We start from the raw sequence: 13954 nt of genomic DNA on the forward strand, positions 1-13954 counted from the left end.
GGTCTAACCAGACACTGCTACGATTGTGTCGATCCGTACCTTCTCTAGTGGATAAAAGGCTAGAACTGAATCCCGTTGTGCGTCTTGGACAATTTCTACGTCACTTGTGATCCTTTCAGTAGTCCTGCTATAGGACGCCGAGGAGGTCTCGATTAATCGATCGATGTCACAGAACTGCTGGCAATCGATCTCCTTCTTCGTTTTTCGCATAATACTTTTTATTGAGGTTGTAGTTCGTTCAGTTGTACATTCCACTGCTTTCAAACGTCAATTCCATGGTAATATCACCCGCGATAATGATGTAGTGCCATTTACGATGCGACTAGCCATCGGAAGATATCGATGCAATGGCTTCTCTGGCCGATTCTGTTATGATCATTCATTTCTTATAATTTCGACTCAAATCGAAACTGGCCTTTTCTCAAAAGCAAATGCGCAACGTTCAATTGTTAGCGTCAGCTGACCATCAGGATTCGTAATACCTGATAAATCTCTTCTGAGCTCTACGTAATTGCTCGTTTGGTCGAACTGTACCTTCAGTTGTCTCTGATGTTGGAGGCCTAGGCAGTGTTATTTGGTTAATTGGGGGCTTCGCTGCAATTGGTGTTATAGCCGAAGTACTTAGAGGCCTTGTTGTGACTGCTGTAAGTGAAATCATTTTTTGAATTTTCTTAGCTGAAGGGCCTGCTTTACTATTTAAAGTAGAATTTTTGTCACTGGGGTACGCGGAAGAAGAACGTATATACACTAAATGACGCAACTGTCGAAGCAAAACGGGCTTAAATTAAGACATTTCGCCCAATCTGATTCATCTTCCTTGGAAACGAAAAATCCTCTTATTGAAATCTGAATATATGTGGACTTCAAGATGTCTGGCCAACGAGGATGGGAAACAGGCAAGGCTCGATTCAATAATGTAACTAGTTGAACGATCATCCGAAGTTTTTGTTCGCGGTATTGCGGAATGGCTCGATATTTTATCTTCGTTTCCATCGGCCTTTATGCTCATCCTGAATACCTATTAGTTTGGGTGTTAGCTTCGTGATTTTCAACTTTTCGCAAAAACCCAGATCTAAAACCTGATCGAGCTACCCTTTTGTGTCAAGCTTTTCGTTATCATTCCTGAACACGATCTGTTTACTAGACAAACTATTAACAATAAAGGAGTTGATAACTGAATCCATCTTGGATTTGGCCATCATGTGCTACGCAGCCCTTCCTCAGAGTCTTGCTCATCCGCATTATCTTTGCTAAACACTTTAGTACAGTCCTTATCTCGCCCCCTGAGGTGAGTATTAATATATTTAATAGTGTATTTGTTGGCTGACGTTGTCTTGAGGGACCTTCACAAAAAGCTTGAAGTGCGTCTTTGCGTGCCTATCCAGGCCACTCTTAACAAGACCTGTGAATATGTGCTCGGTACAGCACGTGGAATTGGCACACCAGATAGGTTCCATAGATTGCATCTCTCGTTATATTTATTTGTGAGTTAGCCAAAAAAATTCGGTATTCGAGCGTATTCGATGAGCTATTTTTTACAGGCCATCTTACTGCTAGAGCTTGTCCTGCGCCTGAAAACCGGTATAAATGCCATCTAGTCAAAGGACGCACTAACATAATTATACTATATAAACATGGTCGTCTGACATCGAGCGTTTGGAAAATTAGGCGACCCTGCTAGAGAAAGTTGAGCGCTGTATATATGTATTTAGAGCAACGTAATGCAAGGTCGATAACGAATTTGCAAGCGTTCAAACATGGACATCCTAAAAAAACGTTTTCAAAATGTTTGCAAAACCTAACTTGATGAAGTAGCGAATGGAAAATATGTTTCTGTGGCCGCGCGAGGTTTTCCGGCACCGTAAGGTTTATATTAGGCATAAGAATCTTACCTGCTTGCCCATATCCGTTACAGTTTTCTGTCGTGCAGTCCATGGAAAACCGAATTTTATAATTGTGTTGGCAATTTCAAATGATAAACGGTAGCTATTTCTTCCTGTCATAAAACGAGTACCATACTTAGCGGAACTGGTTACGAGCATCGGTTTTTGTATTCCGTGTAACTGTCAGAACTGTGCAACAAGAAGCCAAATTGCCGCTTATGCTTATTTATCTATAGATTTTATGTGTAAATCAAACATATCTTAATAAAAATATATAGAGATGACCTCTTTTTTACCGGTTCGAAACGGTCAACGAAATATTTCTACTACATCTACAACAAGTGTTGGATGTTGTTTTGGTAACAAATAAATTGTTGCAAGTACTTGTCAAATGCTACAATGTCCAATTAGCTGTGCGTTACCGAGTGATATCATTATCTTGCGCACTATGGATTGCTAGCTTCGAAGGCCTACATGGCTGAATACCAAAATAGGACTGCTAATAATAATGCCTATGGGTATAATAAACACTCTTTAGAAAAATGTTGCCTTTTTATAGGGATTGCTAAAGAAAAGGATACACGATGATGACCTCAGGAACGCACGAATGCATGTGTCATGAAGCAACGAAGATCTTCGTTACATATTCCGCAATAATGCAAGCCTTAAAATAACTTCAGGGTAAAGAAGTGAAAAGAAAATTTACTCTATTGCATTAATAGATAATATAATTTTATTTCGGCATTTATGTGTATCTTGTGTAAGGCGATTTCGACGTGGCCTGTACAGGACATACATAGATTTCGAAACTGTCGTGATAATATAAAGTTTGAGGTCGATAGGCTGAAGAGGTTGGTAGGGCCGATAGACATGAGGCTGATGCCTACGGGGCTTAAGATTTGCTTTGCCTACTATTTCTTCTCGTAAACAGAACTAAAGTTCGAAACATTCTCTTAAATTACAGGATACTAAAAACGCTAATAGTAGGATGACATATAACTGAAATAATTAGCTCGAGAAATACAACTAAATGCAGATGGAATAACACCAAATGATATGTGAAGCGGCACAGTCCTAGATAGCTCTCCACGTCTAGTTTATGTAACTTTGTACTATATACTGATTATGGTGCTAGGACTTGTAGAGCCCGTTTCCTGCTTACTTCCGGGCATCCGGATTGTTATTACCCCGTTAACTTAATAATAAATAAGAGTGAAATCAACTTTGTCTATCGCTAACAGTGTGGAACTCGCACAAAGTTCAGAGCTTCAATCAGCCGAAGTAGCTACACTCCTGTGCACTTCTATGCGCGAAATTTTTTTGTGTCGGCACTGTTTTACTTGAAGTGCCTTACAGATAGCGCAGGACGTGAATTATCGAAGGACAGGATTCGCAACACATTTGAGCAGGTCGACGTTATATTATAATAATGCTGTTAATGTTAGACGCCAGCTGTTTCGGGTGTATGGCGAAATGAATTCGGATGTTCATTTAAGTGCTCATGTCTCCTTTAAAATAACCCCGGATGGAGCAAAAAAGAACGCTTTTGCTAGTTATCTGTGTTCAGGGATCAGACAATTGTGTAGTGACTGAAGATTTTCATTATCGTTTGTCACTATTTTACTAGTTACCTATGTGAGATGTAGACGTCTGACTGATACAGACTTTATAATCTAGATGCAACTATGATCACTGCCAGTATAAGTAATAATACTGGACGTATTATTTAGAATTTATACTTCTATAACGTGACAGATGCTAGAACAGATCGATCAACTGATTGATAACGAGCTGATCGCTTTTAGTCGGATCATAACAGCGCGCCGTTACAGAAGCTCTCTGGTACTAGACCATTAATTAGTATATGTCTGTGAAAATTACCAATGAAGGGATTACCTGCCCATTTCATATATTTTGATTCATACGTAAAAGCACCAAATCGCTCCATACCATTTTTAATATCATCAATATGGGAATTTAACAATGAAAAAAAATAAACAACGATTAGCAATCAGTCGACCAAGATTTCCCTCTTATTATTTATGACTTCAATAAGTGATATATGGCTCGTTTTTGCATCGAAGCAAATGGGTCGGAACACACGCTACCGGGCTTAAATGCTGTTATTATATGAGACGTTAGCAATGCCAACTGACGCGACAGTTATAAAATTAAAAATTAATAACATGGAAAGACTTTTCAAATTACCGCATCCAGTATATTTCTACCACTCTAATGAAACTAATATATTGGCTGTAAATTATAGGGTGACCAAAAAACAGGTATTTATAAACAGGTATTGATATTAACACACGCCTCTACGTCGAAGCGAAGTCATATGTGCAGCGCTGCAAGTAACGTCTGTCTTCTGCATCAATACTAAGTAGAAATAAAATCATAGAAGAGACCTAATGAATAGTCTTCATAACTTAGTAAACTAATAAGTTGATAAGATTAGTATGTTATCTTTCGTTCGCTTTTTGACCAAAAATCGTTTACCCGGCTTTGGCATACATAATCAGCAGTAGGTAGATATAGATAGTTAATCGGCTCTGAGAAAAACGTGGTAATCATTATATAATCAATCATCAATCGAGCTAATATAGATTAATTAGACCTAACGATTTGTTCTGTAATTCTGTGGTGATTCAGCGTTTACTTACCAAGTTGGGTGACATGTGTGGAGGTCTGGGTTTAGAACCAGCTGTTTATCCTGCGATGGTCGCTAATTATCTCAAGCAATATCTAGCGGCACTGCAGAAAATAAGAACCGGAACATTTGTTTAGACTTGTGACTGTGGACGTACGTTTGAAACATCCTGTACATTACCACTGAAAGCTTTTGCTGTTTAAAGATTCGATGCGTCTAACATAGCAGGAACTGGCCTGCAGAAGCCATTATTCTGCATAGGCGTTACAAATATGTCCAAGATATTCCGAAATTAGTTGGGCCTGGAAAAAAGGCCACTCTCTTAGAAACATTGCTGTGTTGTCTTTTTAGTCTAGTTAGTTTAAATCACAATCATCAAATCAGATATTTCGCATGTAAAGTTGTGGGCATATCGTTGTTTATATAAACTTTGAAAATATCCGCACATTTAATCCTTCCTTAATGTTTTTTTCATCTTGAAATCACTTGTATTTCTCTAACTTTGATAAGGAACAAGATATATGCAAGACCGCCCAAATAGGTGCTTCTGTGGTTTACCGTTTGGGGTTACGCTATAGGTCTTCTTAGTTACAGTGCGTTTCTCTTTCTGGGCGATGGCGAACCGGATACCGCGCTATATTTAACTTCGTGTCTTTATTTCATACATTCGTAATAATTATAATGCCTATAATATATGTCGACGAGAAGGGGAAGTGATGCCTCTTGTGACTAGCGACCGTATCAGGTCAAAATACACTAATACACCTTTTCGTCGAGTTTTTACAAAACATTGATTTTTTGAACCGGAATCGAACGTGGCCTCGAAGTCAGCGAATATAGGGTAGAATGTAGGGTTTTTTTTGTATTCTTTATGCCGTTGAAGCTGATTTGCCTAGACTGCATCGATGCTGTACCTCGCGTAACTCTTTGCAACCTTCTCAGTAAGAAAATGCCTGTTGCACTAACAACCCGAATAAGGGTTTATAAACACGGTTTCTCTTGATGATCTCTCTTCATGATTTGCGGTTCGTTGGGTCTTCCTTTTATTTGGGACGACTAATGTTAAACACTTTCTCCGAGATCCGGAGATTTTTCCTTCTCTTAAGCATGTGCTGGACACAGTTGTCCAGCTGTGCCCAAGCAAGGATGCCTCTTATGGTAGGTGTAGATTCCGCGGGAGCTATCATACCTTATGCGCAGGTAGTTAAAAAGTATATGAATTAATTTGGAAACAGGAAGTTCTTTTCCGAACCTGCGGTTTATTCGAGGCTATGGGCAAGTCAGACTGATGCAAAGTGAAGTGTATTATGTGATTAGAGATAACACGAGTATTGATAAGTCCAGTTGAAGCTAGTCACGCCAAGAACGCTTCGGATGCCAGAAAAATTGATTGTGGACTATTTTGGTTTACCGGTGCTAGACACTTTTATGTCATTTTTCTGTAGCAGGAATGTGGGTCAAAATATCGATTAAGGCTTCAATTTTCGAGGCACCAAAAAGCTTCTCCTTTAAGTTGAGCGTGTACAAATGCTACAAATCGAACGATAATACAACACAACAGGGCAGCTTAATCAGTTCAACATAATGCAGACTCACAGTCAGTTAAGGCTTTTAGGCTGCGTTCAGATGCTGAGCATTTAGCATATACTAGTTTTTGCCTATAGGGTGCAAGGTAAGATTTAAGTTTAATTTAAATAAACACTACACACGCCTACATGGGGCAAAAGTCGTAATGTTTGTTCGTGTTAGCATTTAAACAGAAGGGCAACTTATTTTTAGATATCTGCATCTCTAGATCGATTTTTTCACTACCAGAGACACTTTGACATAGGTAGAGCATAACCATGCTTAAGTAGGAGTAGATAACCTGAAATGACATATGGAAAGCCCCATCACAAATGATGACATCATAGACAGCTTAGACCTTTAATTGCTTTTCAGGTTAATGTGTCAACAATATGAACATGAATTAAACTATAGCTTTCTACAGTTTACTCTGCCTAAAAGTACCATTTTATATAGCATAGATAAAATTGCAGACGTTTTGATTGTTTTATTAATTGTTTGATTTTAAAATGGGTTCAATTAATGCTTCAGCAGATGCAATGCTGGTGTATCTACCCGGCACTTGTTAACACCTGCAATGGGGGTCGAGCCATCTTTTTTCGCTGGGGTCAATGGCGCTCTTGTAGATTAATTACCTATAACGTTAACGATTATATTTTCGTTGATCTCTCGTTATAGCTGTAGGTTTACTTGCAGGATCTGTATTTGCAAGTTTATCTATTTGGTTTGACAAGTTGCGCGTAATCGGCTTTTCGTTGCAACAGGGAATTTCGTCGAGTGGGTCGTCATCGGCACTTTGATCACCCGTACCTGGGTCTTCAACTGATTCGGACGATTCTTCTGTGAACAGTTAGAATGAATAGGTACGATATTAATAAAAGCTATAACACACTACTGTCTAACAACTATTGCAGTTTTTTGGTGGATTCTACATCAAGCCTTTCTTTGTAAGATACACAATGCTAAATATATCATTTGAGAAGATCATTAGCGCCATCACCGTTCGTTGGAATTATTCTTCTGTCAATTTAAAACCTATCTAGATTCCAGGTGTAAAGTATGGTAGAAAAACTGCCAGACATGTTCTTAGCACCGGCTTAACTGGTTGGCATCAATTCTTGGCTGGATCTAAAGTAAGTCGATATCCTAGTGTCACCGCATTTTTACTTATTTTAGCCCGATTTCTGTTATGTTCTCTAAACAGATTTTTTTAAATTTATGGAAAAGTAACATTTTAGATCAGAAAATGTTGGGCTATTAAAACTAATAGATTCAGCAAGCGATGCTGAATCTATTAGTGCATAGAATGCATAACATTCAAAATGTCGCGCTTTGGGTCCTGGGGATCAGGAGCCTGGACCGCGTCATCAATAAACATTTCGAGAAGACTAAGAATTAGTAAGCACACCTTGTGACATAGCTTATGATTAAGTCTATTATCCGGAGACCGAACACAGGAAGTTTGGGCCAGCCCTGATCTAACTAACCCATAACCCAACTACAAATGTGCGTGTTTTTCACTAGCCTCTAAAGGGGCTGTACGGGGTCGCGAAGATAAACAAGTAGGTAGACTAGCGCGTGAGGACACTAAAATCAAACGAGACTGTATTTCCTATAGCTAAATTAACCTTTGTGACAACGACATCAACACTAGTTTTCGTTCAGAGCCGTAAATTGCACGGGACTAGCTGGACCGAACGGTCAAATGATGTTGTGCGTCGCTGAGGCTAATAACAGAAAATGAAATTACGTCAGTTAATTTATTACCGATCGGAAAAACACAACAGTCTAGGTTTAACGCGACTGATACGACTTTCAGCGACGTCAGATCGTTTTACCTGCCAGAAGCTCATCGCCTCTTGCCATGCGGTTCTGGGTTCAAAGTTTGAAACGTATCTATTTGCTTAAACCATTTTTTGGTTCCGGAAAATTGGTGTCATTTGTTCTGATCCAAAAGCTTGTCAGAAAATAGCGGGAAGCCACCGGCGCTAGCGAGCCTGACGGTTGGCAAATTAACGTTACCAAACTAGCAAATGCTTTATGGTTTTCGATACGAAACAACACTCTATCTATACACACTATCTATATTTATGTGCAGACCATTCATCTTAGCAAGATCTTCAAAAAGGAGTTTAACCTTACTGAATGTTTTCTTCTTGACGACGTTGATCGCCCAGTTTGCCTATGCCCTATATGGAAAGTGCCAGTTTCGATCCACGATGTGCCCTTTATGAAACCAGAATAGCTATAAAGATCAAATGCAGTCAATGTAATGAAAAAGAGGTTTGTATATGTACAAGAATAGCATTATCTTGTTTTTTACTAAATTGTTTTTTGTTTCATTAAAATGATCAAGTCGCCTTTAGATCATATGGAAAACCTGCCTGTGGGGAAAGCTCGACAAGAACAACGGTCGTTCTTCCATACCGCGTTAATTTCTACAATTATATTTCCTGTGCTCTTTGTCACGTCTCTTCAGTTTGTTACACAGGGTTCAAAGTAGATTATGTTAGAAATAAGGTGACGACCCTGTTATATACAGTACTCACAACAGCCAAAGTCAAACATCGCCAGGTAGGCATGCCTGGTAAATAATAGGTAGCCATGAATAATACTATATCTGATTTTACATGTAGCTTTCTGCATTGGATATGTCTTAGCCATATGAATTTCTAACGGTTTGTAGAGAGTTTAGCTTTCACTTTCTAATTTCACTTTGAGACGTAGTTCTAAGGAATGAATTTCTATTATCCAAAATCCTTTCACAACACCCCATACTAGGCAGCTTTTCCCTAATTCCTCCAGCTATTTCCGCTACAGACAAAGGTAGGCGTTAATCGACACGTGCACCACAGTAGTACCCCATAGCAGTTTTCGATTCGAAGATGCTGTGCCGCAAATCGAGTGGAATCGGGAAAACCGGTCTGAGTTTCGGATCGTTATAGCAACGACGCCGGCCAGGGATGGGATGTGAATTGTCGCTTTTTCAACGGCACCTAAATCGAAGACTGCCAATGAAGTGGGCGCGAGTGAAAGCGCTCGACATTTGGAGGACAAACGGTAAAATGGCATTTATGACTCCAGTACTGGGGCCGCGATTAGTAACCTACTCCCCAGCCGGAAAAAGCCTCCCGTTCTGCTCACGGGCACCGTTAGAACACACGTCGATGACATCGCTATAGTCAGCTTTCAGAGGTGGGTAGATAGACATAATGGCTTAACCAAACACACTAACAGTCAAACAGACGCATTGTCTCCTCATATTATCCGATGTCTTTTCCCCGCTTTAGTACGAACATCGCCGTCTGATGGAGCAAGTGCCGAACCAATCGCCCGGAATAGGGGTAGTTTTCGAGCCAGATCGCTTCTGTTCCATTGTCACAAATCGTCAGCAATAGCAACGGCGACATCAGTGCGGATTGATCGCGCTCCTTCGTGCTTTATAAGAGGGATGGGACGGGAAGGGGTCAGTGTGGGAACAAGATGGGTGTCCAAATGACCGACAAATCGCGTCATAGAAACTCCCGTTGGCGGCTCTCTGCCAAGCATATGCCTATATATGCACACAGTGGTGCCAACAGAATAAAGTCCGCATCAATGTATGTTTGAAAAGGAAAAGAACGTAAAGGAGGAGTATCGAGAGTAACGGTACTAGATACCGCAGCTTTGAGCGTGAACCGAATCTGGCAAGTAATCCGAAATGAGTCGTCATTTGATATGTTCCCCATATCAGCGATAACCTGCCCTCGCTTCAATGCCACCTCATTGCTGTTGAAGTAGTAAAGTGATTACTGCTTTTGCGTAGAATAATGAGTCAATAGATGATGCGGAGCCGGGGTAAATCTCAACTACTACTGAAATGGGACCAGATGAAACGGATTGAGTTTGGTGAAGAAATTATTCGAAATAGGTGCGCGCCTTTACACTTGCAGTAATAGCAGCGAGCAGACTACTTCTCTCGAACGAATGTTACCCCGTAATGTTTACAGAGCGCCACTATTGAATATTTAAATAATGATTGAACAATTTTTTTTGCTAATAGTGTGTGATTTTTAGCAGTCTGTTTTATCATCAGAGTAAAGAAAATAACCAAATGTGAATTCTTTGTGTTTTTGCAGCTGACACATTGGAATCCGTTATTTTAAAGTAAAGTAAAGTAAAGTAACGGCAAAGTTTTTGAGGAATAAGTTACTAATTAGGTTGCTATAACTTAAAGTACTGACAAGAAGCGTTTAATTACTGGAAAATTTTCTTCAAACTTTGATTAATTTTACCTAGAATCACGTAATTCCTGAACACGCTGCATAATACAAGCTAGCCTTACGATTAAGCACGCCCGAAACTGGAACTTCTAAGTCTGTGACCGTGGATGCGTGGATAATTACGACAGAACTCACTACACTGACCATCTAGAATTCAGGCACACTGCTTTGCGGAACGCTCGACGACTAGGAGGTCTCGAGTGACACGCAATGATAAGAACAAAATCATAGCTACGTAGCCAAATGCGGAATGAACCATCTTCCTATTTGAAGCTGGCTACTTGTGTGTGTATATGCGTGAGTGCATCGCTTTCACGTTTGCGTCCGTTCTCATCTCACGACTTGTTGTGTATTATATTTTGATCCGAAGTTCGCAGGGGCGGCTGAGAAGGCGATGGCATTTCTGTTCCATCGCTCAGACACAACTACTATCAGAGCCAAATCGCGATGGAGCTGGAGATGATGTAGGGACGGCTGGATGATAGCATTGCTTTACTCAACTGGCTAGACATGAGTTTGTTGACACAACGAGAATGAGTGTCGGCGACGGAATCAACGTCGGACGCTTTGCCTCTATTTCTCTCAGATAACTACTGAACATTGAACAAGTTGCCGCTAATGCTTTGGTTACTGAACGTTGAAATTCGCTGTGGCGTAAAGCAACAGCTTAAGCAGTACGAGCGGCCAGTGTCGAATCAAATCTCTAAGCTGACTGGGTATATCGGGCTGGATACGAGCGTGATCGACTGAAGCTGTTCAACTTTGTTGATGCTCGCTTCTAGTAAAGCTCTCACCGTAACCGCGAGCAATTGCTACCGAAAATCTGCTTCGTCATAGAATATTATACCTCACCTGATGATGCTACTGATCGGCAGAACTGTTGGTGGTCCAAAGTCCAAATGATGTTGGTTTGCCACCCTCGTTCGGCCATGCTTGTGTACTTCTTCGAGTGAAGTAACAGTGTTTCAGGACTTTTGTTAATCATCACTGCAGCAGGCGGAAGGCAAGCGGGATCTTCGGTTAGGATTTTTCTCTGTTTAGTTACATGTAGCTAGCCAGATCTATTTTCATGCTTAATTTCATCAACTTTTTATAAAAAAAAAAGAACACAGTATAGCGCATAGTTAAAAAAAAAACACATAGTGAAGAAGTAGAAAGTTGCCTATTCAACTTAGCTAGAATAGTCGAATAAAGATGATGGCTATTTGCTTTTTGTAATTTTTCCTAGTTCACTTAAATACGTGGCCAGTTAAATAATAACTATAACAGAAAATTAAACAGCGCTTAGTGTCTAGAGTACAATGCTAACTCTTGTTAGACATAAGTTCGCCGGTTCTTCTAAAAGGTATCATCTATACAAAGTTACCATTGTAATTCGAAGGAAAAGGACAACTATAACAAAGATCTCTTCCATAGTATGCAAAAAAAATACTACGAAAATCAGTAAGCACAAATAATTAGGGCGTAATCGGTCGCATCACCCTTTTCTATCCGACACCATCCTGCACTGAATGTTCCTGCATAAGGAAGTCTGGTCGGCAGGTTCTAGCAGGTCGGCAATATGCAAAGATGTTAACAAAAAGGAAACGTATCTAGTTGCCGTTTTTTTGGGGCATCATTTATATTGAGCTAGCAAAACGTCCATTTTGCTGGTGCCAACAACACTCTACAATGACGACAGCCTGACCGACTGCAATAGTGCCATGGTTTCTCCTACATACCTTGAACTAGAAGCAATGGTTTCAACTTGCAAAGTAACGAAATCCATCTGGCGGCAGAGATTGCTCAGGAAGCGCCCCTCGACCACCGCTGAAATCGCACTCTCTGCCCGCTAAGATAAATCGACAAAAAAAAAATAAGGTAATTCGGACACAGCTTCTTTCCACGTTATCACTTTCCATCTCGAGGAAAGGCTCACTTACGGTGAAACAACCTGATCTGATCTGATCGGTCTGATCTGCTCAGAGTCTGCCCAATATAGGATAGAGGAAGCTAACAATCCAATAGAATAACATATACATATCTATGTAGCGACCCATCGAACTCATTTCACTTGGCGACTACTTTTCTAAAGAGTAGTCGCCAATATGACTTTATACGTAATGCTGCCTACTTACCTCTGGAGCCGCACACACACACGCGCGCACGCCCACCCACGCCCACACAGATAGACACACGCACACACACAGAGAGAGACACCAGACACACAAACACACACACACACACACAGAGACGTACACACACACACACACCGACACAGATAGACACTCACAGAGAGACACACACACACAGATATACACACACACAGACACAAACCGACACAGATAGACACACGCAGGGAGACACACACACAGATACACACACACATAGACACGCACCCACAGACACACTCTCAGAGAGACACACCCACACACACCGGCTGTGCTGCTGCTACATTCATCATTCGGCTGATCGAATCTTCGATATATGAATTGTTATTGTTTACGATTGCCTATTTCGTACACAAATACACCCGCTCGACAGCCATAATGATACTTAGTACAAGGTTCGACAACAATAACTTTGCGCCATTATAAGAAATGCCCGACCGTTTAATGTATACCGAGGACGGACGTGGAGTACCTAGCGTACGCTAAGTGTTTTCATCTATGTACTGTATTGTCATGAGCCCATTGTGACAGAGGGACACTTTTGCCAATTCTCACAGTATAGAATGACTAATACATACGTGTTAGTTCTATCTGTGTTTGATAAATGTGGGAACATCAGAAAGTTTTAGCTTATACTATATCCGTGTGCTAGCGTAATATAACCGACGCAGATTACTTTGCACAGAGTCGCAGATATGCATCGCGTAGGAGCCTCTGCAGGGAACGTTCTTTCCAGACAAATTACTGCCCTGGCGACACCATTCGCTTATCAACTGATCTTGTTACTTTCTTCTAACAGAACCTCCTATCTCGTTCGATTGTTTCTATCTTCCCTTCTACAGAGTAGCACTAGGACAGACATAGGCTTGATTGTGTGGGCCCAGTTTCAAGATGACACAAAGCTAGCAAACGGAGACAGATAAGAAATTGATGTATTTAAACTAAATCATAATCTGCCATCTTGCCTAGCTTGTTTTTAATTTCGCCGTATCGTGTATTTTACTATGGCTTCATGAGTTGTCCCACCTTGCGGGTCAGAGTTCCATCGAGGAATCATCAGCTTTTTTCGACCTTGCCATTTCCTTTCCCATCTTAGGTCTTTCAGTGTAAAGTAGGCAACAACAATCACGGCAGTAGTAACATTTTTCAGGTAAGATTTTTTTAAAGTTGCGCTTTTTGCAGGCGCAGACGTCTGCTGGCTACCGACTATTTGATGCTCGCGGTGCTCTACAACGTCCTAATGACTTCTCGGTCGAAGATCGGAAAAACACCAAAATTGTATTTTCGGCTGAGACGGTTTCAGCATTCGACTAATCGCAGTTGGCATCAGACACTTATCTCATTGGCCGCTCTCTCGCTTTCTTTTACTTTCTACACGCGGCAGTAGTAGTAACAGATCAGCATCACGGACGCAGTTGGACACGACCAATCGACGATGAGTTC

The 13954-nt window shown here is 40.7% G+C and overlaps 1 protein-coding gene across 2 annotated transcripts in view; it reads right to left on the bottom strand.

Annotated features, from left to right (window-relative positions):
* Positions 1-5714: 5714 nt before the first annotated feature.
* The window catches only part of LOC111267222 (uncharacterized), a 56028-nt gene continuing 47788 nt past the window's right edge, over positions 5715-13954 (bottom strand). The window contains exons 1-4 of one of the 2 annotated variants that reach the window (XM_086971227.1): positions 13538-13939; positions 12083-12192; positions 11214-11348; positions 5715-6939 (exon numbers count right to left, since the gene is read on the bottom strand). In XM_086971227.1, coding sequence (XP_086827353.1) covers positions 6743-6939; positions 11214-11346 — 330 coding nt within the window. In that variant the 5' untranslated portion in view covers positions 11347-11348; positions 12083-12192; positions 13538-13939 and the 3' untranslated portion in view covers positions 5715-6742. Of the gene's footprint in view, positions 6940-11213; positions 11349-12082; positions 12193-13537; positions 13940-13954 lie in introns of those variants that run through there. The other variant, XM_086971228.1, reaches the window with a different exon arrangement.

The sequence above is a fragment of the Varroa jacobsoni genome, unplaced genomic scaffold, assembly GCF_002532875.2.
Source record: "Varroa jacobsoni isolate VJ856 unplaced genomic scaffold, vjacob_1.0 scaffold_1157, whole genome shotgun sequence".
NCBI lineage: Eukaryota > Metazoa > Arthropoda > Arachnida > Mesostigmata > Varroidae > Varroa > Varroa jacobsoni.